Source organism: Boleophthalmus pectinirostris, unplaced genomic scaffold, assembly GCF_026225935.1.
Source record: "Boleophthalmus pectinirostris isolate CB_2022bp ecotype Guang Dong unplaced genomic scaffold, ASM2622593v1 HiC_scaffold_4, whole genome shotgun sequence".
In the NCBI taxonomy this organism is placed as follows: domain Eukaryota; kingdom Metazoa; phylum Chordata; class Actinopteri; order Gobiiformes; family Gobiidae; genus Boleophthalmus; species Boleophthalmus pectinirostris.
In genome coordinates this window covers 15,634,676-15,658,333 of record NW_026571353.1, presented here as the reverse complement: position 1 = coordinate 15,658,333, position 23,658 = coordinate 15,634,676, and the positions used below count along the sequence as shown (strand labels likewise).

General features: G+C 39.2%; 2 protein-coding genes across 2 annotated transcripts; both read left to right on the top strand.

Annotated features, from left to right (window-relative positions):
- The first annotated feature begins 41 nt into the window (after window positions 1–41).
- On the top strand, window positions 42–4,516 carry sf3a1 (splicing factor 3a, subunit 1). The gene is made up of 16 exons (XM_020935410.2): window positions 42–172; window positions 280–352; window positions 470–576; window positions 651–849; window positions 931–1,188; window positions 1,257–1,331; window positions 1,411–1,561; window positions 1,632–1,828; window positions 2,014–2,131; window positions 2,201–2,508; window positions 2,818–3,060; window positions 3,141–3,348; window positions 3,466–3,614; window positions 3,704–3,805; window positions 3,884–3,955; window positions 4,030–4,516. The coding sequence occupies exons 1-16, from the start codon at window positions 87–89 to the stop codon at window positions 4,129–4,131; spliced, it is 2,448 nt and encodes an 815-aa protein (XP_020791069.2). The 5' UTR covers window positions 42–86; the 3' UTR covers window positions 4,132–4,516.
- Window positions 4,517–4,597: 81 nt separating this feature from the next.
- On the top strand, window positions 4,598–13,753 carry LOC110169847 (TBC1 domain family member 10A). The gene is made up of 9 exons (XM_020935430.2): window positions 4,598–5,298; window positions 6,360–6,459; window positions 8,033–8,140; window positions 8,657–8,763; window positions 8,839–8,953; window positions 9,515–9,580; window positions 9,909–10,098; window positions 10,237–10,391; window positions 11,643–13,753. The coding sequence occupies exons 1-9, from the start codon at window positions 5,117–5,119 to the stop codon at window positions 12,222–12,224; spliced, it is 1,605 nt and encodes a 534-aa protein (XP_020791089.1). The 5' UTR covers window positions 4,598–5,116; the 3' UTR covers window positions 12,225–13,753.
- Window positions 13,754–23,658: the final 9,905 nt, after the last annotated feature.

Below are 23,658 nucleotides of genomic sequence, written 5' to 3'. Positions count from 1 at the left end.
TTTCTGTCAGCAGAAGATGTGAAAATTCACATCAGGACACATGGATATTACTTGTTGTCATCTTGTTCCCTTAGCAACTTGTTAGAATGACTACAGCGCCCAGAATACCTTACGGTATTCCCGGAAGTAGTTGTCCGCCATTGTTGAAGCAACGAAGAAAGCGCGACACGCAGTAAGTTATCTAATATAGCTATTTCATTGTGTTTTTACTCCTTAAGTTTGTTATTAAGTGTCAGTGTGCTATATAGTAATGGTAAATTAATCGCTGTTGACTTACAGGAATCGGCCATTTTCAATAAAATCAGCCATGCCACCAGGGCCTGTTCAAATTGTTACTCCTGAGCCTAACAAGGTAAGTTATATTACTTAAAAAGAGCATGCTAGGTAGCAGGATAATTATGTAATAATTTTTGTGGGACCCACAATAGCTACAGTCTTTTAATCATTTGTTGTTTTTTTATTGTTACAGAATGATACAGCGGAGGAAACTCCAGCCACTAAACCAATTGTAGGCATCATCTACCCCCCTCCGGAGGTCCGAAATATTGTTGACAAGACAGCCAGCTTTGTTGCTAGGTTTGTCTCTTTTTATATATTGTCTTTGTTGTGTCTACTTTGGTGATTATAGCACTGTCACTATAATTTTGCAGAAATGGACCAGAATTTGAAGCAAGAATCCGTCAAAATGAGATCAACAATCCCAAGTTTAATTTTCTCAACCCCAATGACCCATACCATGCTTATTATCGCCATAAGGTCAATGAATTTAAGGAGGGTAAGGCACAGGAGCCATCAGCTGCTATTCCTAAAGTTATGCAGCAACAACAGCAGCAACAGCTCCCACAAAAGGTAGCTACATTTAATTTGAATTGTTTTCACTTTTGGTAATCATATTGTCAAGTATTATAATGTCTCTTTTTTTAATCATAGGTGCAATCTCAAGTGATCCAGGAAACTGTGATACCAAAAGAACCTCCTCCTGAATTTGAGTTCATTGCAGATCCGCCATCCATCTCAGCATTTGATCTGGATGTGGTTAAACTCACTGCCCAGTTTGTGGCCCGGAATGGCAGACAATTTCTAACTCAACTGATGCAGAAGGAACAGAGGAATTATCAATTTGATTTTCTGCGACCACAACACAGTCTTTTCAACTACTTCACCAAACTGGTGGAACAGTATACCAAGGTGAGATGTTTTTGAGATTTGATTTTGGAAATGAAAATAAATTTTTAACATATTCTTTCTTCCTGTAGATTCTTATACCCCCCAAAGGCCTTCTCAATAAACTTAAGAAAGAGGCTGAAAATGCAAAAGAAGTAATGGATCAGGTTAGTCACAAGCAAATAAAACAATAATGTGTACAGAAGACAATATATTTCTGACTAACAAAATAATTGAAAAAAACAGGTGAAGTACCGTGTTGAATGGGCAAAGTATCAGGAGCGTGAAAGGAAAAAGGAGGAGGAAGAAAGAGAGAAGGAGCGCGTTGCGTATGCACAAATTGACTGGCATGACTTTGTAGTGGTGGAGACAGTGGACTTCCAACCCAATGAACAAGGTATTATCTCATGCATCATTAGATGTAGACTCAAAATGTCAGCCTTTTTTAATTTTTGTTTTGTTCACAGGACACTTTCCTCCACCAACAACACCGGAGGAGCTTGGGGCACGTATTCTCATCCAAGAGCGCTATGAGAAGTTTGGGGAAAGCGAGGAAGTGGAGATGGAAGTGGAAAGTGAGGATGAAGATGATGAAAGAGAGGAGAGGCGTGAAGGCCAGCCCTCTCAGCCTGATCAGGATACACAAGTGCAAGACATGGATGAGGTATAAAATATTATGATTAGATTTTATACTTTATTATCTACATTTGATGACATTTATCCAGTTACCTAAAAGGAAACATAACATGTTGCCAGACTCCGATAAGGAGGAAATGACCAAGCCTGGCCCCAGGCAGCACCCCATACTTAATTACAGTGCTAATTATATATTCCTTTTGCTTTGTTTAGGGATCAGATGATGAAGATGAAGGAATGAAGGTACCCTTGCCTCCAGAGACTCCTATGCCACCTCCTCTGCCTCCAACACCAGACCAAGTTATTATCCGGAGAGATTATGATCCCAAAGGTATTAATTAATATTTCATATTAGGTCTGTTGTTTGTGTTTTGACCTAATTCATGTGTTGTTTTTCCAGCTTCCAGACCACAGCCCTCAGTGTCTGTTCCAGATGAGTACCTCATCTCACCCATTACTGGAGAGAAGATTCCAGCCAGTAAGATGCAGGAGCACATGCGTATTGGCCTTCTAGATCCACGCTGGAGGGAACAGAGGGACCGCAGCATCCGGGACAGACAGACAGAGGATGAAGTGTATGCTCCTGGTCTGGATATTGAAAGTAGCTTGAAACAGCTGGCTGAAAGGCGTACTGATATCTTTGGTGTTGAAGAAACTGCTATTGGTAAAAAGATTGGTGAAGAAGAAATTCAGAAACCAGAGGAAAAGGTGGGTAGCTCTAACATCATTTTATATCTTAAAAACTATCTTTTATCTAGTCCCGCCTACAGTTTTTGGTAGCAATTTTGGAGTGGGTTAAAGATGGGGGGAAACCATAATGAACATGAGTAGTTTATGGTTGTTTTGTTTTAAATATTGTTATATTCCTCACAGAGGAAAAAAGATTGGAGACCTCTGCATTATGACATGGTTAAAAATTCTTAAAAGTAGATTTTGCATAATAATATGAAGCCTGGTTTCAGTAAAAGAGTAAGGAGTTGTTTTGGCAGATGTTCTTAATATTTAACTCAAAACTAGGTTACCTGGGATGGGCACTCTGGAAGCATGGCACGCACACAGCAGGCAGCACAGGCCAATATCACTCTCCAAGAGCAGATTGAAGCCATTCATAAAGCCAAAGGACTGGTTGGAGAAGATGACACCAAGGAGAAAATTGGCCCCAGCAAACCCAGTGAAATTCATCATCAGCCTCCCATTCCCACAACTTCAGCAGCTTTACCCAAACCCTCTCCTGTTGCTGTGCCACGCCCACCTTCTGCTGTAAGTTGTTTTGAATGCTACTAAATCCATTTCTGCTTTTTATTTGGTTGATCTTCTGCATTTCTGACATTTTCTTATAGGTGCCCCCTCCAGTCCGTACCACATTGCTTTCTGCTGTACCTGTTATTCCAAGGCCACCTGTGCCCCCTGTTGTACGCTTGGCTCCAGGGCAGGTTATCACCCCAATGCCACCAATGATTCCTGCTCCTCGTATAAATGTGGTCCCCATGCCACCTTCAGCTCCTCATCTTATGGCCCCCAGACCACCTCCAATGGTAGTTCCAGCAGGTAAATGGAAAAGACTCATAATACTTGTAATAAATAAACATAAAATATACAACACATCACACCAAGGCATATGCTCAATCTTAAATCTACACCCTCTTTTTTTTTTTTTTTTTCCAGCATTTGTTCCAGCTCCACCTGTACCACAGCCTCCTGCTCCTGCACCTCCTGTCCACCCCCCTCCACCTCACGAGGATGAACCGGTCAACAAGAAAATGAAGACTGAGGACAACCTGATTCCAGAGGAGGAGTTTCTTCGCAGAAACAAGGTATTATTCAAATATTTAAATAGAAACAAACCATTACACTGCTATGCAGTTAATTCTAGTTTTATCATACATCTGTTTTTCTTTTGTAGGGTCCAGTGGCCGTCAAAGTGCAGGTTCCCAACATGCAGGATAAGACTGAATGGAAGTTGAATGGCCAAGTGCTGAATTTCACGGTTCATCTTACTGACCAGGTGTGCTATTTTTTACTTAGAACCATTAAATGTAAACAATGGCTACTAGTGTCTCATGCAATTACAATATCTTCACAGGTATCTGTCATCAAAGTCAAGATCCATGAAGCTACTGGCATGCCCGCTGGAAAACAAAAGCTTCAATACGAGGTATGTTTCTTTGGTGATATGGATTCTGCATGTGATTGTTTTATGTTACTAATACAACTGACTTGATTTTCTAGGGAATTTTCATCAAGGATTCCAACTCTCTTGCTTACTACAACATGGTCAGTGGGTCTATCATTCACTTGGCTTTGAAAGAGAGAGGAGGGAGGAAGAAGTAAATGTAACATCAACACTGATAATACACCTTTATATTCAGAATTGTGGTTTTAGTTTAATAAAATAATAGATAAAATGTGCTTTCGAACACAGGCTTACCCATAAATGTTTGCTGTTATCTTGAATTGTTGCAACAACTTTTATGTAATATAACAAATACAGTAACACTGATTAATAAAAAAAAATCTGCCAAATGTCTTGACCAGCTTGTGTGGTTGCTGTGATTTCTCTGAAAAAGTGCAGTAGTTGGGAAAATGTTATCTTGAATTGGCAACTTCTGGTTTATTGAGTGATGTATTTTACTGTTTTCCTTTACTTTTTTGTCTTTTTAATATTTTCCATATAATATGCCTGTATAACCACAATAAAAGCGCCAAATCAAAACCATACTGTAGTTTGAGTTCCTTTTCCTGCACTACTTACTTTTGCCACTGGGGGGCCAACAACATCAATCCCAGACAGCCCAGGACAGCGGTCTGCTCCAGGCGAAATCTGTCCATCGCACTCGGGAGCATGACAGCGATGGCAGCCGCTCTCATTACGGCTGTCTTTAAGCGCTTTAACTGACCCTGGTATTTGTTAATCGTAATGTTCGTACTGTTACTCAGGGTTTAGACAACTTGTTGAACATTACAGTGGTGAGGGAAGATTTATTTGCTGTGCTGGTACGGGAGACTCAAGTTTACGTTAGCTGCCTTAGCATGCTAGCATTAGACTGTTTAGCATTGAAGAAAAAACTAGCCAGCTAGCAAAGAAACTACCTTTTTGATGTCAAGAGCTCAATAGTAACACACTTTGCCAATTTAAAGTGTTTATCTCGGGTTGTGAAAGTATACGAGTCGAAAAAACATGGCATTGCTTACATTTGATCGGGGAGCGTATGGAGGGAAGTGTTTTTGACTTTGGATTACTGTCAAACCGCTTGCTGGCATTTCCTAGCCTGGATAGCTAACTAAAGCTAACTGTAAGACTAGCTATCGGGTTAAAATGGCAAATATAGAGAATGGTCGTCAGTCTGCGGACACGAGAAGCATCCGGACTGTCAGCAGCAGCCACATAGACGACGAAAGCTCGCTCGGATCCGACTCTGAAATCAATGGATTTACCAGCGAAAGACAGACCGACAAATATGGATTCATTGGAGGGGCACAACAGTACTCGGAGGAGTCGTAAGTCCTTTTAAATGTAACATTTTTGTGTTTATCCAGTGTTTTCCATTGCGTTTGACCAGTCTCGAATAAAATGACCAAATGTCAGGCTATGTCCACCTTTAATTAAACACGTAGGACGTTATAAATCAATATAAAGTATAAAGTAATTCATTTTCAATTGCATGGTCAGTGTTGATGTTTTGGTGTCATTCAACAAAGCGTCTACACACAGCTGCGTGGCACATTTATGACCCTTGTTATTCACTTTCTTTAATCATGTCTGTAGTAATATTTTTAATTGCACAATTTTAATATTTAAACTTAAAGCGACTAAAGCAATATTCCAGCTAACACCCATTTGTATTAACACATGACTATTGTTAATTAGCTCCACTCCAGTTGAGAAAGCACGCATGTCGTCTTCTTTATGGCAGCTTTAATTCAATGACTGGCATACTTTCCATTTATAGTGTTCTGTATAAAGGGTCTTTCATTGTGGCCTTTCACTAGGGACCTAAGGTCTACATTACAGCACACATAGAAAAGCGTTGGAAGAAATAAATGCTGGCTTGGAGCTTTCCCATTTTTTTCTTCAGTTTTGGCAGAGTATTTAACCACAGTGCTGGTGCCTCTTTACTAGAGGGCCTCTTTTGGCTCAAAATTTTAGATTGTCAATGCTTGGTTGGTAATAATGAATTGGCAATTAGGACTGATGCACAGTCTAATACTTTATATGTTCTATGTTACAATGTTGTAGGGGGTTGTCTGGAGTTTAAAAAAGCTTTCCTTGAAAGTGATTGAACCCTACAATTACAGGCTCTTGCTGATGAGATAATTACATGGTATAGTAAAGCAGCAGGCCTCATTCATAATGTAAGGTAGGGATTAAGGCAGAAACTGTATATGCTTAGCTGGATGTAAATGACAAAAAGGACACATTGCAACTCCAATACCAAAAGTACCAATAACAAAGATATTAATTTGTTCTTTTGATTTGGTTTGTTTACACATTATTCTAATATGAACATTTTCTTTTGTTAAAAGTATAAAAAAAAAAAGTCTTTCCTATTAATCTGCAGAGCTCAGGAGGTGCCTATACAGGTGATTAGGCAAAGGGAGCTGAAATGGATCGACATGCTCAGCCACTGGGACAAGTGGATGATCAAGAGGTTCAATAAGGCAAGTGACAGTCTGCTCTACTTGCACATGTTTGCACCATTCACCATTATGATTTGATGATAGCAATGCAAGGCTCTCCAGACGGTTCTTCATTTGGCACAGAAGATACAGTGACTTCCAAATTTAAAAGTGCTCTATGTAACTTTTTCACCTACTTGTTTCTATGGTTGTGTCAATGCTCTTCCTGGCTTTACCCACAGCTTTACCATTTATGATATTACAGGTGGTTTTATAGCTCAAAAATACCTTGAAAAATGCAAAAGGCATTCTGACTGTGAGTGGGGCTGCCTCTTCACAGATCTCACTTGTAATTTGGTCTGGTTTCGTTTCCATGAAAATAGGAAGGTTTAATATTATACAGTGCAACATTAACATCTCTATGGTGAAAAGTATTTGACGGACCCTTCACCAGAGAAGTGACACAATGCACCTTTAATTTAGCCAGTGTATATTTTCACAACTCCAAGTCATGTTTACATGTCTCAAATATTAAATGCACCTAAGCAGGCACATGAAGTGAGTGAAATGGTTGCTACTTGGCTGCTGTTTGCTGCTCAGTTGTCCAGCAGGTTTAGTCAGGAGCATATCAGCACCAAGCTTCTACTTCACTTCTATGAATCAGCAGCAGTCGGGCAGGACACGACCCATCCTTTATCGCACCACGGGCCATGTCTCACATTCAGGGTGGAGTCATGTTAACTTCATAAGAAACGGCTCTGTAATAAAAGGGCTTCAAAGTATAACTTATAGCTCTACTGAAGGCTTGAGTAGGAATATAAACAGTGGCCCATCACATGTTTTATGAAGCATTTAAATGTATCTTTAGACAAAATCTATTCAAGTTAAGTGTCAATTTGTGTAATTGTCTTGTTAACATATTAAAGTGTGAGTAGTAAATAGTTTGTCGTAAGCTAAACACAAACCTTGCAAGAGCAAGAGCCATACATAATACAATGCATTATAATAAAATGTATCTACATATTTAAGTATGTATTCATGTTTTACTCAAATTTGCTCTTAAACACCTAGAGTGTATATTATAATTATTGTTCAAACTGCCATTTTTGGTTTCAAAGAAAAATATGTAAAAATTAAGACTTTTCCTTGACCCAAAAATCGTCTGGCTACATAATTTGGTTTTAATTATTGTGTATCTTTCTATTGACTATTTTTATTGTTTTGTGTCCGCTTAGTGTCACAGGCAGGACCTAATTAGTGTGAGATTATACGGATAGGATTCCTGCTGAAGTTTATAGCAGGGCCCTTAAGAGGGGATGTTTTCTCATAGAAACAACTGAAAGAAGGACTCTTATTCCCGCAAAAAAGTAACAGACAAACCATTAGCGTTCTAATAACAACTGTCTAACACTTTACATTAGCATGTCAGTACTCCCTGTGCTGCTTCTTCCATAGACAGTTAGATGGAGTATCATGTAGGGTGCATGTGTAAAGCTTCTGCTCTATAATTTTGGGAGTAACTGAATAGTTGGAGGCAAAAATTGTGTGTTTATAGAAGCCAAATAAAGCTTGTCACTTTTCCTCACATGTTGTCTATTTTTCTTGTGTGCATCAGGTGAGGTTGCGGTGCCAGAAGGGCATCCCCCCTGCGCTTAGGGGACGTGCGTGGCTCTACCTCTCAGGAGGCAAAGTGAAAAAGGAGCAGAACCAAGGAAAGTTTCAGGTCTGAGAGAAACCACTTCCACTTCCCCTTTCTTCTGTACATTTGACTTGTGTTGGTGTTGGGTTTTAGGGAATGAAACTGATCCGTGGCTTTGGGTATTGAGCAACACATGCCTCAACACATGCATGAAATATGCAAACAATATTATATGTATTTTCTCTGATACTATATAATTTGTTGTACTTTTTATGAAGATCATGTAAACCTACAGCTACTTCATTGCTTTGAAATAGAAAATAGAAAAATTGGGAAAAGAAAATCACCTCCTGATATTGATTTATGAACCAATCCCTCAATATCCTCCAATATTTTATATAATTGCCAATCTATTTTGAAAAACAAAATCAACCCTAAATATCACGCAACGAACAAGAGTTAAATTGTCCAAAGTGATGTTTATGTGTTTCTAATGCAGTTTTTTGCCACATGGATTTTATGTTGGCTAATTTAGCCATAAATAATTTGTCTGATATTCTAGGAAGCTTCAACTGAATTTTCCCTGTACTCTGTATGTAGGAGCTGGATCAACAAGAAGGTGATCCCAAATGGGTTGATGTGATTGAGAAAGATCTCCACCGACAATTCCCTTTTCATGAGATGTTTGTGTCACGGGGAGGACATGGGTGAGTGTCCATTGTGTCTAATTCAATGTGACATTTTATTTATCCATGTAACCTTTGTGTCTTGTGTGTCCACAGGCAGCAGGACCTGTTTCGTGTTCTTAAAGCATACACCCTGTACAGACCAGAGGAGGGATACTGCCAAGCTCAGGCTCCCATTGCTGCTGTGTTGCTCATGCACATGCCAGCAGAGGTAACAGAAAGCAACAGCACATAAATGACTTCCTCTAGGCCCCAAAAACAGTGATTACTTAATAGGTGTTGTACACAGATTCATGTTTTTGTGTTATGTGGGAATAGGACATTGTGTACGATGATTGTTTTACCATTCTATCAAGTGCCAAATGCAGCTGTTTCAAATGATTAGTATCCCATATTTCAGAGTATCACTGGATCAATTGTTCTGTTAAAAGGCTTGTTCGGGCTTGTCATTTTGATTCAATAATGCAGCGTTCAGATGACATCAAAATAGTTGCATGCATGTAGTTATATTTTGTTGAAAGGGTTTAATTAAATTACACTGAGGTTATGTATAAGATCATGGCTTGCACTTAAGATGCATTGTTGAAGTTTGACATTAATTAGTACCTATAATGACTTTAATTAAACAGTTTGGATTTGCATGTGATTTTGTATTGTCATACGTTAGAGGTTGCATAGTTTGTGGGGTAAAAGAGTGTTAGAAAAGTTCAGTTAATTAAAAAACTGAACTGTGCAGTTAAAGTCCTGACATCATCTATACTTGCTTCCTCAGGATGCCTTCTGGGGACTGGTCCAAATCTGTGAAAAATATCTTCCTGGATACTACAGCCCTGGCCTGGTAAGACTGCAGCATGAAACAATCATGTTTCATTTTCAAGATTCTTGATGTTCATGACTAGATTAGTTCATTTATTTAACTTAAACATTACCAAACTATGAGAACTAGTTGGAATTGCATAATTAGGAGTTTAATTATTTAAAAAAAACTTTGTAAGCACACCAAAGATTAAAAACAAGTTGACACATGATTGATGTAATCTTGCACAATGGAAAACCCAATTACTAACTATGCATTCACAGTGTATTTTTATTTGTTCACTGTGCACTGGTGTATCTGGTTTCAGACCAGAGACTACTGTCTGAACACAATGGAGTTTGTTTTGCAGGAAGCCATTCAGTTGGATGGAGAGATACTGTTTGCATTGCTGCGTCGTGTTTCTCCAATCTCCTATCGTCATCTAGAGAAGCACAAGATTGACCCAGTCCTCTACATGACCGAGTGGTTTATGTGCGCCTTCTCCAGGACCCTGCCCTGGGCCTCTGTGCTGCGCGTCTGGGACATGTTCCTCTGTGATGGTAACACTGGCTAATCCTGACCCACATACATATGCATTACTAAGTTTCTGAGTTTTTATAGAGTGACATTATTACATGTAGAATCTGAAAAGAACCAAATATGATTTCCAACTATTAATAATTCACTTTGGTTCTCAGGTGTGAAGATTATATTCCGTGTTGGTTTGGTGCTGCTCAAGTGTATGCTGGGTACTCGAGAGAAACTGAAGAGCTGCCAAGGCCAATATGAGACAATGGAGCTACTCCGAGCCATAGAGCCACGCTACATGCAAGAGGGTTTCCTTGTGAGAGAGGTATACAGCAGCACAACAAGCACTGTTATCCTAAATGTAAAATGTTAACTACAACACAACATGCTTCCCTTCTCTTACACCAGACATCTTTGTATTTTCTACCTATTCTTCTTATTTATTTATTTTTAAGACATTAATTAATCAAAGTATTCTCACTCTCCAGAGATATAGAAATATAAATAGAGATATAGAAATATAGAAATATAAATAGACTTAGACTAGACTAAATAGATCTGTAACTCTCTATCTCTCTATAAAAGCAACGTAGCTTAGATGGTAATATGACCTTTGCTTGAAAAAGCTGTTTCTGCATTTTAATAGTTGCCAACATAAGGCCAATACAATGACAATGCCTTGTTGTTCATAATCTTGTCATAATCTGCTACTATTTAAAAACATCTAGCAAAGTCAATCCTGTATTTTTCATTCACATCATAATATTAAAAAGAACTGTTATGCTAGTGTAATTCTAGAGAGCTTGCTTTCCTGAAAGTGTTAAATGATATGGCATGTAACCTGTTGTGGGATAATTGGTGTTTTCGGTGTTTTTTTGTTGACACTTGGGTTAGACAGTCCACAAAAGTATCTTCATTACAGACTATATGTTTTATTAGTGGTGTATACGGTATGTACATATAAGTTGTTTTTTCCTGGTCCTCTGCAATAAATATGCGGTTAATATTTCACAAGTCGTAAAAGTAACACAGAAAACATGTGACTGAACTGTACCAACACTTATAATCCTTTAATTATGCAATGTGCTTCTGTTGCCATGGAGCTGACACTGACAATGACTGTTTACAAGTGCTGCAGAGGAAATCAGCAGTAGATGACAGTGTATGAACTAAACACCCTGACAAACTGCTGGTCAGTGAGGGAGCCTCTGTCTGCATGAACAGTACTTGTCCTTATGCGTGCTGCTACTCTGACAGTGGGTGACACACTACGTACACAGAACCAGAGGAAGCCCTTTTGGCATTTGCTGACAAAAGTTCACATTATGAACCCAGTGGAAACCAGAAGGAAGCTGCATAGTTTCCAACACATGCAGCTGCTCCTGACTTATATAGAAAGTGGTATCTTTTTTCTTTTGTTATGTTTTGTTCAGAATTTCAATTACATTTAGAATTTGCTAAATATATTGTGATATTTTGAGGTATTATTTTGACATGGCAAGTGTAATTACAGTAAAAATATGAATTGATTTAATATATTGTAATTTACAGTGCAACTAATTTTGTTTTGTGATAGATTCTAGAGGTGCCAATAACGGCCCGAGATGTGGAAAGGGAACATCACAGCCAGTTAAAGCGTTGGAAGAAGAAACACGGTGAGCTGAACTTCAAGTCTCCTCCCAGAATGCATGGTGCGCGGATCATAATGCTGGCCGAACCTCCGCGTCGACAGGACCTGCTACAGATCCCCACTATTGTCCTGGAGCAGCCCACCCCACAGATTAAGAAGGGAAAGGAGGAGAAGAAAAGCAAGAAGAGGAGCATGAAGAAGTCTAAGCCCATTGAGGAAATACCCAATCCATACCCACTGCCATCTGACCTCTCACCTCCGCCCTCTGTTAACCCTTCACCCTCTCCTCCTCCCACTGAACCTTCCCCTCCACCCCCTGAACCAGCACCAGCCCCACCTGCTCCACACACCAGCGGTCGAATCGAGACTGTTCTAGAGACTGTGCCAGAGACTGAACCAGGACCACCTCTCCAGGGTCCTGCAGCCTCAGACCCTCCTGTTGTAGACCCTCCTCCACCTGCCAAAGAATCCCACCTCCAGGCCTCCACCCAGAGCCTTAGCAGCACAGACCAGGACACCTACCTGTAGCTCCTTACACAATGGGGTGTGCTCACATGATGTCAACCTTCTACAGGGCCAAGAGTTAAATATAGACCTTTGATAGTATTGGATATTTACATGAATAATATTTGTATTCTAAAATAGCTTTAGTGAAGGTGTAAGGTTCAACAATAGTATTAATAATTTTAATTTTGAGGCAATTTCAGATTTCTTCCCTACAGAGTGTTCCTAACACATATGCCCTTCATCTGAGCTTTTGACATCTTAGGTCTAAAATGTGAGCACATCCTATTAGAAATGGAAAAGAATACACACCAGCTAAGCACCAGCGGGTCACAATGATCCATGTCTTCCATTTAAGTATTTTCTATTAACTTTTCCAGTGTAGACACCACTCTGCCTGATTTACCAGAGGCTTACACTGAAGTGCCATTGGTGAACTGCTTGTATGCCACTTTATACAAACAATGCTGATGTTAGCGCCTTTATGATACTCTTTTTACATCAGGGCAGAAGTTTTATGCTTTTGTAAGGGAGACAGGTTACTGAGTCATTTATTTCAGTTCACTAGTGAAGAGGTCCCTTCTGACCTCAGTTAAAGTCATTTCATGGTCACCAGATGGCAGCATTACCCTTACATTTCCTGTGATAAGTGGGGTTTTCTGTTTTGGTTGTGGACCATTTGTGTGTTGCAATTTTGGTTTGAAACAAGTTTCTGAGTTGATTTAATAGGTGTGCTACATTCTCATACCCTTACTACACTTTATTTATTGAATACATAACCTGACGTTTCTCTGTTGTGCCAATTCTAGTGGATCTATTGACAGCGGAAGTACATTGACATTCCTTAGTGGGTGCTACATTTAGATTTATTAATACTATAATTCATCTGACTTGGCCAAATCATTTTAATTTTTGTGCACTTTTTTTGAGACATATGTTTGCAGTTCACTTGATCGATGTCTTGGCTTACTTTAACCTTTAGTGCCAACCAAGATCATGTTTTTTAACTTTTTTGAAACCTTTGCTAGATTTTCCAAAGTGAATCAATATTTGTTGTAATTTTGACCACAACCTGTGACAATATTTTATAACTCCAGTTAAGGTGTGGATTTTTAACAAGTGTTCACTTTTTTAAAGATCTCTTTAGAAAAGACAATCTTTTTACTTCTCATTGTTTATCTTTGTTATGGGAGATTTAAAAATGGTGAGCACATGTTGCGTTTTTACATTTGATAAAAAATGTTTTGCAGAATGCATGGCAGTTATTTCACTCATGTTGACATTGACAACACTTAACTTTTCCTTGCTGCTTGTTCTACAAATGTTGCGTTTGTTATACCTAATTTAAAGCTGTGTGTGTAAATTGTAAAATATTTTGTAAGAAATGTATTTTCAGTTAATAATGCTATAACCTGAACAGTGGCATAAACATTCTCACATTTACAAACTGACACTAGACCAATGAACTTTTCGCTCTTGTCTGTCATATCAGGGTTATGAAAAAAACACATTATATCCAAGTCAAATTGAACAAATAAATGTTTGTAAATCCACTTTTTCTCTTGTGTGCAGTTTTATTTAAACATGTTGTGAGCTTGAGGACAACAAATTAAAAGGGCGTCTGTATTCTGTCACTGGGTCCTTTGCCTCAAACTTGCTGTTGTTGTTTTCACCAGCAGGTGGAGCCAATGTTTCTTCAAGGCCATTAAAACCTCTTCATGTTCCGAGGGGGCTGATAAAAGCCCTTGTACTTTTCCTTAATTAATTTCTGTTCGTCCTACTTCTGACAAACGGTAACTATCAATCTCATGGACATGTTAAACATTAATGGAAATCTGCCACACACTTATTTTCTTAAATTTACCCTCCAAAATTTTGGTGGATTTTAAAATCTAACTTTCCTCTCTGTAGAGCTTCTTCCCACTTATAATGAGAGTACGGAGAATGTTAGAGGACAGCAGAGGCCAAACCTACAAGGCCTCAGCTTCACAAAGACTCCAGCTATTTGTTTGTGCTCCAAAGGGCTCAGAAACAGATTAAACAGATAGTTTAAACTGAGATTCATTATAGTCAGGCGTTTTAGGAAAACAGGCCAAAAGTTGAAGGGGTTAAATTAGTTGACTTCATATTCATGCATCCTTCCTGGCTCCTATACTGTTAAAGACTTGCCCCATTCAAAGATTAATCGACTAAAAAGGAGGTGCAGCATGGCACTGACAGTATCTCAGTTGCGAGGATCTCTGCTTGTAACTAAACTAAATGTAAATGATAAGGCAAAGTAAACTGTCCTTTCATTCCCAAAACACCTGCTAACTCTCTTCATGCACAGGCCTTTTTGCTGTGGAAGTCATGAACCAAAATAAGGAGAACTATGTATAGGCATGCATACACATATGAATGTAGGACAGCAGATGCCGTAAACTCCATTTTTTACAGCTTGAACAGCTTCCACAGAAGGTCAGCCCTGGTCGAGCTACTCGTTAGCACTAATGACAGGTTGCTATTCTTTTTGTAATGTACTGTTTTAGTGTCAAATGTCCTCACTGCCACCTCGAGGTGTGGGACCATTTAAACCTGTGCCTCAGGTCTAAAGGATTTAACTGCAAATAGCTACCTGCATGACCTCTGTGAAACCGCCAAGTCATTTCTAATGACCTGAAGGTCTGGACGCAACTGCTGACCTCTTTCCTAGACTAAAGCAGCCAGTTAATGTTTATAATAAGTCTTTCCAAATGAGCCATTGACAATGGCCTACAGTGCAAGTCTAGTGCATTAAAAAAAAAGTGTGACAAAAGTGCATATAAATCAATGCGGAACATTATACACACATATGCTGGGCTTCTGTGCTTTGTGGGGACATTACATTTACTTACATAAAAATTTTTGCACAACCTTAACCATAGACACTTGCCTATCCCTAACCTAAATCCTAACCCTTAATCTATTTTATTCTATTGTTATCCATGAACTTCAAATCATGTTTTTCACCTAATTATACCTGACCTGATTTGTGTCACCTTAAAGGCCTCTAGGAGAGTCTATACAGATTTTAGTCTTCACAATGTGATAAACAACTGCAGACAAAAATTATGTACTGCCATAAGGGCTTTTTCAAACATACTGTCATTAATCAAATATAAATTTCAAGTTCTACAGTTTAACGGTTGATTACAGATATATATATATATATATATATATATATATATATATATTATATATATATATATATATATATATATATATATATATATATATATATATATATATATATATATATATATATATATATATATATATTATATATATATATTTTTTTTTTTTTTGATCCCCCACCAAAATTTCTCAGCAAAAATATTAATATCTCTACCATAGTCAATCAAGTGCTCCAATAAAGACTTCCACCGTATGCTTCAGCTATAAATTTGTGTTACAAAATGCTCACCTAATAAAACATGTACTTCAGTCTGGACATTTGGTCTACTAGCCCATTAAACTCCATTACAGACTGTTGATGTTGGCCGACAAGAGGCACGTTAACGGTTAATGCTCTCGCTCCCAGAGGAATGCATGCACCGTCACGCTTTGCCTCTTTGCATGGGACACCTGGCGTTCTTTCAGTGCCACCGTGCCATTTACATCTCAAAGCACCTCGTCCAAGAAGGCTCTCTCTGTCCCTCTCTTCCTTACTCCAGTGATGATCTGATTTATCTCTGCATCAACGGAAATATCTGCCCCTTTAGAGTGCCATCCCGTCTCTCCTAGCCCCCTTCACTCAAACAGGGGTAGCAAAGACAGACACTTGTGATCCTCCGTGCAAGTCCAGACCAAGCAGACCTCATCGTCACAGTACTTGATTCATGTGATGTGGGTGACTGTCAGTGTGTTTAAGGGTATAAGGGGAGAGAGAAAAAATGTGGGTATGGCATGAAACTATAGCTAAAGACTCTTGTGTTGCCTTCTGAAGTATCCAATTCCCACGTTTGATGGAGCACGACAGCTTGGGTCAGATCAAATTAATAGGCAGTGGTAACAAATATGAGGGCTTTGTGTTTTGTGTTGGCAGTCTGCGCAGGTGAACTCGCCATAGCAGCAGAAATAAAACTAATTTATGTCACCGGTGGAACAAGAGAAGGAGGATCCCGGGCCAAAGGTTGAGCTGGATAATTGAATCATCTGTGTTGTTCTTTCACTCAAGAGTCCAACTGCCCACTGATAACCCCTAGACCAAAATATTTATATCTGCTATTTATAATGTTGTGCTCTTTCTCGCCTGATAAAACTACTCTTTTTTAAAACTTTGCAAATGTTTTCTGTTAGCTCTTGCCAGCTATTTAAAATCATAATAAGCAAAGACTACAGTTGAAGTCTTCAGTCTGCTTTCCTAAGTCTTGGCACATTTGGTTCCATCATTTTTCTTCCATTTATGGGCTCCAAATTGAAAATATATAAGGCTAATACTTTGAGGTAAATTTAACGTTCAAAAACAACCCAAACCTCTCTTGGGTGCATTTAGTAAAGTGCTTTAAATGTCATCACCGTTCTCATTCCAGCAGCTACTCCCAGCGGGCACACAGCCTTGCATTAGCAGATGTTAGAAGGGAGAGGAGAAGTAATTTAGCAGTGTTTACTACTGTAGTGGTTGCTTGTCAAGATGCATTTAAACATATGAATGAATGTGAACAAGCTAAATGAAACGTTATAATTCCAAGCCCACTGCTCTGCCTAAAGGGTATTTTAAATAGGGGGGTTGTGTGCTGGTAAGTGGTGCACACCTGTATAGCCTCCTCCAGGAGTTTTAGGCATTTTGTTTAATCTGTGTCCCCCCAGAGCACCGTCCTTCTGCCCTTCTGACCCTGTTCATCTCTTGGCTCTGAAAGGCTGGAGGCACAACTCTTGACAACCTGTCAGTGTAGGTGGGTCCAATTTGCAAACATAGGTTGACTAAAATTGTGGTCACATCACTATATTGTGATACTAATGTCAAAATCTCCGAGGGCAGAGATGAGTATAGATGTATGGATAAGAGAATGTGATGAATTAGCTTGAATCTTTTTAATAAAGAGGTCTACAGCATTAAAAGCATGGAGTTTGGAGCACTTTGTGGAAAGAATTTACTATTACACTGATTACATTTTTGTGTATATGAAATTAATATTGAAAGGCATTTTTATTTTGTATTTGAAAATAAAATAAAAATGCAAATTGAAAAACAAGACTGATAAATATGGTATAAAAGAGATAATTTGCTTTGGCCGTATCGTCTTATGTAAAAGTTTTTCAGAGAATTTAAACTATAGACCCTTTAATGTTGTAGTGCCACATGAATCAGATTTGCTAATAGCCTGATACAACACAGCGCTATCTAATGTTTGAAGAATGGATTACCTGCTGTCCACTGGTTTGTCTCTTTTGGTGATGAGCAACTCCTCAGATATCTGCAAGGAAAGGGAGGAAGGCATAGTCAGTCATTTCTTTGTGCTTATTTTGTTAGGGTTTACTAGAGGCCTGTTTCAGATGGGCTAAAAAGCTGTATATTATTTCCATGTGACATTTTCCAATGCAAATCATGTGCACCTAACAGTTTTTGTAATTAGGCTTAGGATCAACAGTGGTGGCTGCTACAAAGGTATCAAGTATGGGTATTAATGAGTTTCAGAATATATTATACATTCTGTTTTGTTTTAAATTGTTAATTGGTTCTAATTTTTCATCAATCTGAAACACATTGATAGGTATACATTATAAAGACTTTGGATAACTGTCAGATAACTATTGTGGTTGCATTTGCCTCACAGCAGTCTCCACTACCCTTTCCGTTGCCTCTTCTGCTTTTGGGTGGTGCTGAATCCACTGATAATGAGTAATTAAGGGAGTCAGGTAGGGAATTAGCTGTAAACGGCTCTCTCTAGGTGTTTGTTTACTTGGGTTAGGCCTGCGGAGGCTCCTTGCTGGCGGGTGATAAGTTACAGACACAGATGGTGGGCATCAGTGGACCGGTCGGGGGCAGATTAGCACACTCCCCTGTCTGGGCAGTGCTGTCCCACTCCCACTGAGCCCCACTGGAGAGCTGTCTGTAACTCTAGTCGCTCTGGCATGCCCCGTGTGTTGACGGAGGCCGGCCGCAGGCTTATCTCGTCTCATTCCACCAGCACTAGGCCTATAGTGGAGTTCGGCTCATGGAGAGGGGGAGGCTTATGAGTATGGGGGGAGTCTGTGTGAAAATAGCCTTTGTTTTGAAAAAGTAATGCAGTTGTCTTTCATTAGCACAGATTTAGTAATTAGAAGAAACTTAACACCACTAAAATGACTCATATAAGCATTATTGCAGATGTCCAAATAACATGACGCTATAACCGCAGCTAGGACAAACATACATTATTTTGTGGGGAGGATATTGTTAATTTAGGAACCAAACATTTTAAGGAAACTGATATGCAAACACTGTAACCTATTACTATAACCTAACATAGCCTTTATCACTTCAGTGGGCACTAACTTTCTGTTTGTGTATGCGTGGGGGGGGGGGGGGGGGCTGCTTATCTGCCTTGACTATGGGATATAGAGGTAATCCCCTTTTCCGCTTGATGAAAAATGCCTACAGTGCAGATTTGCCACTATGGTTCATGTGGCTACACTAGACGGGAAGCATAGTTCAAACAGAGCAGGTCAAAGGTCAGCCAGATGCGTGGCGGTGGGCACAGAAGGGGGAAGCTGGGCAGCCTGTAGGTTGGCGTTGGGATCTGTTTATTTTATAAACAGTGGGCACAGATTAGTATTGGAGACAGGCTCCACAGTCCATATGGGAAGGATGTCCTCTGTTCACTGCTCAACAAACCATTGTGTTCAGAGGCACATAGTCACAGCATCACTTCTGCTCAACACTAATGATCAGATGGAGCTGGTGCCAGTACATATGTCCAGACCCACGGATGCATTGTCCCCTCTCCTCCTATTGTGGACATAATGGAGCACTGAATGACTGCATTAGTTATGCCCCATAACCTTACAATCATTAGCGCTGTTGGCACATGCAGGACACCGTCATCACCTCACTGGGCGGTCAAAACAGGAAATGGACAGACCCCCCTTTGTACAAAATCAGCGCCAGTCTAATGAATCTTGCTTCAAGATGTTTGTGCGTGGCTCATCTCCTGGAGACATGCAGCCCTTTCCTGTCATTGTTTTTGGTTTGTGAGCTACAGCGGCACTAAACCGTCTTTGATGAGTCCAACTGTCTTCACTGTGCCCAACTGACGGCTCTCCCTCCACACTTAAACATGAACACAAAGACAAAGCTGTAAGGCTGCCAGGCTTTTATCTGAAACACTGTACCATAAACACCAAACAGCACTAATACTATGAGATGGGCCCAAACTAGAAATTTTGCCCAGTACTGTCTTTCATTTTGGACAAGGAATATTTTTAAAGATGCAGAACATAGTTTAACATGAATCTTTATCTGTTTATTTTGCTGCCAGCTTGTTTTGTTTATGGAAACCCTCATCGATCCGCACTGGACAGAGGTCAACAGGCCATTTAACATTACGTGGGTCAAATACATCAACCATTTTCTTTATGTCTATTGTCTACATGTCTAAACTACTTACATTATATTGTTGCTGAAAACTAGGGCAAGCAAGCATGTCCAGCATTTTCCCATATGTTTGACTAGAATGGATTAAGTTTTGCTTGGGAAATCTGAAATTTGACTTTTTGGTTGTTTACATCAGAAACAGTATATCACTATCCTGCCACAGGCTTATAATGTCTATGAACTACACATAATGGGCAAAGCCTATTCATCTGGACATTAAGCTGCATTGCAGTATTATTAGCTTGTGTTTCTAGAATTCAGTGAGTGCATGTGAGAACTTTAGTCCAGCGCCTCGATCTGCTGCCTAAATATTGCTGGATTAAGAATGTTATGTTGATTATTACTGTTTTGCCAATTTATGCCTACAGTACCCTGAAGCAAGGTTCAGAAGCAGAACAAAGCAAGACAGTTGTTAAAATAGTTCTATCTCTATACTATATTGTCTGTGCAAAATGAATGACGTCTCGTTCTGACATTCTATCATATAATTTTGCCCTCAGTAGATGAACTCTGTGTTAGTTATACTCTCCCTTCCCTTACTGTATAAAAGACAACAGCTTCCATTGTATTACTGAACATTTTTGTATCTCGGACTGCAAACATTGTTCCATTGGCCAATTTAATTAAATGGAATACTTTATCATTTTCCGACGATGTTCTAAGTTTCATTTTATTGCACATTTTCTATCAACAGCCTTGGGGTTGAACTTAGAAAGCAGCACTGAAAACTACACTTAACCTTACCAAGTTAAAGAAGATTTGTGGACTTTTCCAAGTCTAATAAAAATCATACAAAATACCAATGGCCCATCTAACAGCCTACAGTCAAATGGTGCTGAAAGGGAACAGTTTTAACATGACTTTAGTTTGAACTTTCCTTTAATGAAAACAAACAGCCTCTTACAAGAGAAAATATCTCGGATGTAACAGGAACCCATATTACCAGAGCACATCTGGACTTTGAGCTTCGGTGCAGCTTTTGTTCTTGCATTAATATAGACTCATTATGCCATATCATAAATCTTGCTAAAGTCCGTTTGTAGCGGTGATTGCGTGTGTGTGTGTTCTCTTGTCGCCTATAGTCTAACATTAGCCTTACATGTAGTGCAGACCCCAATGGACCCAATTGTGATAGATGCACAAACATGATTATAGCAGATGAGAGCACAATGCTAATTTTTAATCAGTACAAACTCATGAATAGATGTTTTGTAGCCCTTTGCTTAACTGGGTAAAATTAATTACTTTTCAAACCATGAGTGAAAAGGTTAAGTGTCGTATTTTTGCATATTAATTAAACAATTAGTTTCCGCAACCTATTCTTGACCTAACACAGTGAGAAATGAGCTTGTGGTCTAGGTACAAGATAAATGCAGAGAGGCCCTGAGAAAGAGAGGAGTTATGTGGAGATGGCGTGCTGGCCGCACCATTCATTGAGATTAGAGAGTTAACTCTGCCAGTGACAACACAAGGAAAGATAATAAAGTGGAAGGTGTTTCCTGCCAGTGTTCCCTCTGGTATAGTTCTCCTTCATGAACCACTCAGGGTTTAACATAGAGTAGACATAGACTTGGGGCCATCTTGAACAGATTTGCTAAATGTTTGCAATTCAAATAAAACAGCCGTGGTTATCAGCGGATGGAGGAGGTTAGAGTATTAACTGTACATACTCAAGAATATGCATGCCCACACATGAAGTGCTTTACGAATCATTCAGAGTCTATGCCTGCTTGGACATTAAACAATAAAGACATAAGGTCTAGAATACACTGATGGACTTTACATGAGTTCAATTTAAAATTTAAGTTTAAGTTTATATTTGGTACTGCACACACATAAGGCCAAGGGTTTGAGCAGCAGCACATGTGATAGCCTCTATGCCAGTATTAACGCCCTGAGATTGAATACCCTGACAATTTGGGGAATTCCTCTCACTTCTCTTCACCTCCTTTCACTCTTTTACACATCAGGTCTGTCCAAAAAAAAGGACAAAAAAAGTCTAAATTGTACATTTTGTACCTTAATATCTTTTCATTTCTTTGAGTATACTCTAATCAAAGTGTACTGCAAATAACTGAAAACTGTGTCTGTGTTTTAACAATGTTCTCACTGGAGTTCAGTGTTTCAGGTTTATTCATAAAGAAAAAGGGTGCACCATGGGATCACAGCGCAACAAATGCCTTGAGCCTTGCCATATGCCCCATGTGCTCTTAATGATCCATACAATATGCTTAACCACGCTACATCTACTGTCTGTGAGCTGCATCTAACAGAAATGTCACCATTAATAGATTTTAAAATATCCTCCAGGAAAGTGCTGCTCTGTGCATTGTCTGCCCTGTTCCCTGTTTTCAAGCTGTTGGTTCCACTTGAAAGGCCAAAGCATCCCCCAATTGACTTCTAATCCTAATCACCCAGGCATTGGCTCAGCTACACAGAGCAGTAGGCCTGTAATTAGACCACAATGGGCCTCTCTTTGGTGCACATATTGATGGCTGATGGGTGACCACATAAATATTGATCAAAGACAGGAAGAGGAGGGTGAGAGCAGCATGCATGGCATACATGTTTACTTGTTTAAATAACAGGTGACATGTTACAGGCCTAGTAATAATTTGAGCCTGCTCTGAATCATTATGACTTTGGGGGGAAGCACCACCCAAGAGAAAATTTATTTTTTAAAGATGAGATAAGACACCTTAATTTCCTTCAATTAATCTCTATGTAAAAAAATCAGTAGTAATTGCTATGAGAAGATGATATTTTCACAGTACAAGAAAATGTTGGGAGGAACACTTACATTCATTTAAAAAGCTAAGTTTGTTTTCATCTGATTAGAAAAAAGTAAAGGCCATATATACATAATATATATAATTTTCCGAAAGTGTGAGATTCTTTGTGGGTCGAACTGTTGCATAATTCAGCTGTGAGCAACCTAATCCTAGACGGGGTTTTCAAAAAATTGTCCACAGCTAAGGATGTTTTAACTAATAAACTCTGCTCATTATATCAACATGAACTGTGACCTGTCTAGCAAATAAGCCATCAGTCCCCTCTTGTTCTTTGTATAAAAAGTCTTAATGTGTAAATACAGTAGCTTATTCACCCATGAATTATGCACTGTTGGTTGAGTGGATGTGGTTGGGAGGCTATTCCACACATTTTGGAGATTTGGTCCAGCTGTGCCTCTACCTTTGTTTTAGCTAAGCCTTTGCACTTCAGTCCAACTACCACTATGACGTTATGGGAGAGTTTGACATGATCATACCTCAAATCACTTTAAACCATTAAAACCTATATGCTAAAAAGTTGCACAGGCTGTAAAAGATGTGCAATATCTTAGGATGTGCAAGAAGTACAGACTATGTGGCATCAGAGTGTGCTCTCAGATATGACAGCATTTAAATTGCTGATGATATGGCTGCTTATATCTCATCTGTGTTTCCCTAAAGACCCAGGGGCCCTCAGGAAGCGCTTGGACCCGGGATTTCACTGTCGACATGTGGGGAGCGGCTACTCACTAACACTGAGCTGATTACACCGTCCTGGGCTTAACCTTATGTTCTTATATTCCCCTGACGTATGCTGCAGACAAGAAGAAAGACTACATACAGGTTTACAACATACTACTGATAAAACTATGCCTGCTCCCCCACAACAGGAGGTTAATATGTGACATTTGTTGCACATGTACTTTGAGTGATCAAATGTTTTTGTTTCTGTGGTTTGAAGTCTACTATCAAAAGGGTTATTATGCTTCACAGATAGTGTCTTGTTCTTATCTCTACTCAAGGGATCACAAAATTGTGTTACTGTCATTTACCTTAAAGATAAATTAAATTATGCTGGTGTAAAAATATACAA